Source organism: Rhagoletis zephyria, unplaced genomic scaffold (assembly GCF_001687245.7).
Source record: "Rhagoletis zephyria isolate East Lansing unplaced genomic scaffold, Rhagoletis_zephyria_1.1 Rzeph_scaffold_01542, whole genome shotgun sequence".
In the NCBI taxonomy this organism is placed as follows: Eukaryota; Metazoa; Arthropoda; class Insecta; order Diptera; family Tephritidae; genus Rhagoletis; species Rhagoletis zephyria.
In genome coordinates this window covers 113,516-119,588 of record NW_016158626.1, presented here as the reverse complement: position 1 = coordinate 119,588, position 6,073 = coordinate 113,516, and the positions used below count along the sequence as shown (strand labels likewise).

At 36.8% G+C, this 6,073-nt stretch overlaps 1 protein-coding gene and 1 pseudogene across 2 annotated transcripts in view; one reads left to right on the top strand and one right to left on the bottom strand.

The window, feature by feature from the left end:
* Window positions 1–1,695: 1,695 nt before the first annotated feature.
* LOC108364358 (uncharacterized) lies at window positions 1,696–3,766 on the bottom strand (annotated as a pseudogene).
* Window positions 3,767–5,236: 1,470 nt separating this feature from the next.
* LOC108364362 (AH receptor-interacting protein) overlaps window positions 5,237–6,073 on the top strand; it is a 36,220-nt gene continuing 35,383 nt past the window's right edge. For both annotated transcript variants that reach the window (XM_017618025.1, XM_017618024.1), the window contains exons 1-2: window positions 5,237–5,627; window positions 5,680–6,029. In XM_017618025.1, coding sequence (XP_017473514.1) covers window positions 5,364–5,627; window positions 5,680–6,029 — 614 coding nt within the window. In that variant the 5' untranslated portion in view covers window positions 5,237–5,363. The remainder of the gene's footprint in view (window positions 5,628–5,679; window positions 6,030–6,073) is intronic.

Here is a 6,073-nt window from a genome sequence, read left to right as displayed (position 1 = left end):
GAACAAAGTTAATATACCCTTGTGCACAAGTGCACTCGGGTATAAAAAAGAATCATCGAAACCGGGTCACCTGGTGCTAAGTTATTCGGTAACATCCCAGAAGATAATTTAGGTAGGTCTTCTAAGAGGCCTAGCCATGAAGGGCTGAAAGTGATTCCTTGCATGCCTTCTAGAAGGNCAAAGTTAATATACCCTTGTGCACAAGTGCACTCGGGTATAAAAAAGAATCATCGAAACCGGGTCACCTGGTGCTAAGTTATTCGGTAACATCCCAGAAGATAATTTAGGTAGGTCTTCTAAGAGGCCTAGCCATGAAGGGCTGAAAGTGATTCCTTGCATGCCTTCTAGAAGGGCTTATCCATTTAATATTGCATAAATTTATATTATTTAGCATTACAAATTAATTTCAATAAACATTTTAAGCAAACNATTTATATTATTTAGCATTACAAATGAATTTCAATAAACATTTTAAGCAAATACTTCCAAGATGTATGATTTTTATAAACTAAAAAAGCAACTTTAAAAGAACTGAAATGAAATAAAATGAAATGAAAAGAACTCCTCCAAAAGACCTTCTGAAGTACGTCCTATAAAAACCCTTCTGGAAGGCCTTCCATGGGTAGCGAAAGAAGAAACCCTTCAAGTTGTGCCGTTCCATATAAAAAAGAAAGGAATATAGAGTGGAAGTCCTCTTGACTCTCAGGATGGGCATTTAGCTCTTGAAATTATCCACTCGGATATGTAGATACTAGGCCATTCAATCCCGAAGCATTCCGGTAATGCCCCTTAGTAAAAGAGTGCATAATTTGATGTTTAAATATTTTTCTAGTATTCTAAAATATCTATATTACTTGTCAAAAGCATTTATTCATATTTGCAGAAATACTTTTCCAAAATACGCTAACAAAGTAAAATGAAGAACAACTCGTGTCACACTGTAAAAGCTTGTTGTGTTTTCAATCGCTACTAGATTTTTCGTTATTACACAGTTCTTACACAAAAAATTTGAACAAGTACAGTTATTCAGGCAGGTCCTGAAATTCACTTCCATGTACAAATGGCTTAAGTTCACTTCGACTCCAAATTTTGGTGTTCCGATTTTCTCTTGTGTCATGTGAAATTAATTAATTTTTTCGTTTTCAACATCTCTTTCATTCTGTAAATGAATCAGTAAAAATCTCGGGATCCCGGAGCTGTAATCCCGGGATTTCGAGACATGGAAAAGTGTCCGGGATCCCGGAATCCGATATATTGATAACCTCCTTTTTGAAATTCAATTTGTTAATATTTTACAGTCATTTTTAAAGAATAGTTGGTTGCGTGTATAGAACTGAAAACGCATTACTATGCTATACCATTGCTTTTATATTTAATGGCCCTTTTTTGTATGGCGACTGGTATCTAGTTGCTGGTCTAGTAGCCATAGCTACCAGTATCGTACTTTGTGATATGTCTGGCGATTAATCTCAGTATACTGAAAAAGGTAGACAACATTCGAACTAACTTTTCTGGCATGTACATTTCGAAATAATTGGCAACTTTGCTCCAATGTGTTTAACAATTTATGTTAACAAATAACAAAATTGTCATAAACGGGAAACAGAAAATTGCGCTACTCAAATTCAGTAGCCGACAGTCAGTAGTCGTTGCCCATCGGCTATCAGTCGCCATACACAATAGGGCCACAAATATTTAAGTGTCGTTTTCTTGTTTAAGTAACTCATTTTTTCGACGTTCCCGGCATAGAAAGGAAAACGCATTATTACACAATACCATTATTTTCGTCTTAAATATTTAAGTGTAGTATGTTTTCTTGTTTAAGTAGTATCTCATTTTTTCGACGTGCCCCGCAGACCACATTTATATTCTACTAAAATTTTTAACAATTGTCCATTACGTTTGAGCTGCGTATTTGTCTCATCTTGTTTCTTGTTGTGGTCCTCCATAATATTACACATGCGACTTAATAAGGTGTTTGTTTGTTTGAGAATCTCCTTGGTCTCTTTAACATCATCCTTTAATTTTTCTACGGCCGTAGTTATGCGGCTCGAATACTTAAAGGCCTTAACTATTGGAGTTACTTTTGCACGTTTGTTTCTTGGTCTGACAGAAGCTTCGGAACCATCATTGATACTTTCAAATTTTCGAAATCCGCATCATCGTCGTCGGAATCAAAGTCATCGAACGTAAAGTTTTCACTTACATCATTTGTACGCTGGTCATTAAGTAATTTAATGACATAATCAGTATCATCATCGTTATCATCTATTTCAGCAAATACATCATTCCTTATATCATTGTTGAGAGTAGTATGCGTTTGATGTGTTTGTTCGTCTGTTGTTCGAAATTCCTCAATTATATACTCCTCGTAGGCATTCTCGTATGAGACCGACGCTTTAACATTTTCTTCTCTGCTTGGCTGCAAAAAAAAAAATACAAACAAATGTGAATGTAATCATGTTTTCTGGCTAATTTAGATTACTTCGTCATTTCTGTCCTTGAAAAGCGGTGCTTCAGATTTTGTTGGCCCTCGTAAAGTCTTTCGTTTTCTCCCTCGTGGAACAGTATATTGTCTCAAATCGACACGCTGTTCCGAAGAAAAATTAAATTTAAAAATTATTACTTAACGCTTTGAAGTACTTCAAAGTGTATAAGCTACCTTTTGCCACTCCTCTTTTGGTAGTTTAATGCCATCTGGTATATTATTTAGCTCCTCTGCTATATTTTGCCACAGACGCTGCTTCAGCGGCTCGTCATCCTCGGAAGTGTTGATAAATAGAAGCCTTTGTTTACTCACAAGCTCATGCAAGCGGGTTAACTGAAGATCTTTCGGGTCCAAATACTGTGATAAAAAATAGCTTTACAACTTGTTCTCCTTAATGAAACTAACTCACAGTAGCGCCATCATCGTAATCAATCCCACTACCAAGCTCCTCTTCGGTTACATTTATAATGAAGTAGTCATCATCGGCCACTGTGAAAACGAAGCGTAAATAAATTTTGCATATATGTACATATACGGTTAACAGAACTGCAGGTACCATCTTTGATAATGCGTTGCTTTTCTTCCTCGAAATATTTACCGGTACTCAAACGCCAAGCGTTGTAGCTCTTAAATGGAAAGTATTAATTGAAGAACACAATATTTTAGCTAATCTTTACCCGCTTCCAACCCTCCACATCTTTCTCAGCACCTTGCATTTCATTGAGCTTCTGCGTTATAACCTGCCAGATCCGTTGCCGGATGCTCAGGTTCTTACGAGTCAAGGCAATCTTATTGACTTCAACAAGCTTCAGAAGTACCGCCAGTTGGTCTTTGGTGCGAATGCTACAAGTCTATAATAAATATATCCACCTTTGTACATTTTTCATCTTTATAGCCTCGCTAAAGAAATTTTTTACTGTCAAAATATTTAGTTTATTTAATCAGAAGAAAACTTGCATAAATCACAGAACATGACCGGATGTGCGTGGTGATTCCGTTAACGATATTAATGTCCGAAAATACGCAAAATTTAAAATAAGAAGTTACCTGCTTTCCGTGCGTCAATGCAGTAAAAATAACCTTCGGGCTCGGGTCCTTCAATGACCATCAAATATGCTAAAACATTCAAAATCACCTACTTACCGCCATTAAAAATTATTCTGATATAATTTCAGCAACTAGTTGGATGATTAATGTGTTCAATTACAAAATTTAGAATGTTAGTAATTTCAATTCCCTTTATTTGGGTAGAATCACAACAAACAGCTGATGTAGGGAATTACGCACTTCGGTTGCACGCCCAACAGAGTTGCATCGAGAATGAAACGGAAGTGTTCAGAAAGCATTCCGGACATTCCGGAAAATTTTGTAAACCATGCCAAATAACGTAAATCTATAAGAAGAGACAACACGTTATAATTGTAGCGAGCGTGAACATCAGTAGCGTGCCTTCTCTTTTCATCCAGTCTAAAAATGTATTTGGGCAAAAGAGAAGGCACGCTCCTGATGTTCACACTCCCATCAGGCGCGTGCCTTCTCTTTTCATCCAGTCTAAAAATGTATNCTGATGTAGGGAATTACGCACTTCGGTTGCACGCCCAACAGAGTTGCATCGAGAATGAAACGGAAGTGTTCAGAAAGCATTCCGGACATTCCGGAAAATTTTGTAAACCATGCCAAATAACGTAAATCTATAAGAAGAGACAACACGTTATAATTGTAGCGAGCGTGAACATCAGTAGCGTGCCTTCTCTTTTCATCCAGTCTAAAAATGTATTTGGGCAAAAGAGAAGGCACGCTCCTGATGTTCACACTCCCATCAGGCGCGTGCCTTCTCTTTTCATCCAGTCTAAAAATGTATTCGGGCAAAAGAGAAGGCACGTGTTGTCTCCTCTTATAGATTTACGTTCTTTGACTGCTTGCTATGTTTGAGGTCGCTTAACCAAAGAACGTTCTTTGTTTTCCTTTAATTTCTTTTCATTAACAACTTTTTACTTCCATATTTATTTTATTTTGGTCAGCCAATTAACAATAAATCCGAAGTGGCGTATTAAAGATGATAAAATATGACTTCCACTTCGATAAATAATCGAAAAAAACTAGTGCAGACACCGATTGGAATGAGTGCAACGTGAGTTTTCAAGTGGTTTTCAGCGAAAACTTGTTTTCGTTTGACAAATTTTAAATGGACGAAAAGACAAGTTTTAGGTCGAAAACCAGTTTTAGCAACGAAAACATGTTTTCGATGTCGATCAGAACATGGTATTATAGATTTACATTCTTTGTACGAATGTTTGGAATGAATAAATAAACACACCTTTTTTTGCAAGGATTTGGTTGTGAATTGATTTGCACAGAAGAAGCAGATCAGTTTAGCATAGTGGTCGCAAACNAATCGCGCGTGGTAGTTTGTAAAATATTTCCAGAAGCTTTCTCTTTTGATCACTCATCTAAAATCTAAAAAATTACCACAAACAACTCAGAATATAAAAATATACGCAATTACTCACATTCGCGATCTCTTTTGGTTAAATAAACAATAACACAGGGTTGCTACAAAGCTGTTAAGACAAATAAAGAATCGCGTGTATGAACGCACTTAATTTAGTGAGGTATTTTAAACGAAACTAAGTATTTTATGTTGGTAATGTGAACATAGTTTTAGGAAGATGTCAAAAACGCTTAGAAATTTACTTTTTTCTTGCTTCTTTGATTAGGTGATCTTGTATTTTTGGTTTATGGGTATGAACTATCCTCGATAGTCATGTACTGTCGATAGTCCAAAACCATCGATACTATCGATAGTCCCATTTATAGTTTAGAAGTTCTAATAACAGTGCAATCTGGGTTTCAGATCCAACTTCCAAACATAAACATGACTCCTTCAATCGACGACGCTTTGATAACAAAACAGACACTACATCCTGGCAAAGAATACATTTCATTAAAGCCTGGCACCCGTGTAAAATTCCATTTCCAAACGCGCAAAGCCTACGATGGGCAGTTGCTGGACGACAGCCGTGCAATGAGCCATCCAATGGAGCTGGTACTTGGTAAGAAATTCAAATTGGAAGTCTGGGAAGTTATCGTACAAAAGATGGCACTCAATGAAGTCGCTAAATTTACTGTACATAAATCCGTGAGTGCTTACACAATAGTATACCATAATTTAATAAAAAGTGCATGTTTAGCTTGTCACCCAATACCCCTTCATCTCGAAAACATTGCGAGATGTTTCAAAAAACACACACGAAAGAAGTCACTGTTGTGGAATGACGTTACAGAACGAAGGAATCGGTTACAAAGACCTCGATGACCTTCTTGCAAAACCATGTGATTTGGAATTCATCATCGAATTATTCTCGATTGAACACCCAGAAGAATACGAGAAGGAACGTTGGCAAATGGACGATGCAGAGAAAATGAACGCACAAGCAGTATTGCGGGAAAAGGGTAATCAGTTATACAGAGAAAAAAAGTATAAAGAGGCAGAGGAATGCTATTGCAAGGCGGTGGGTATGATTGAACAACTTATGACAAAGTGAGTAACCACAAACTTGTAAGGCTTACAAAATTTATATACGT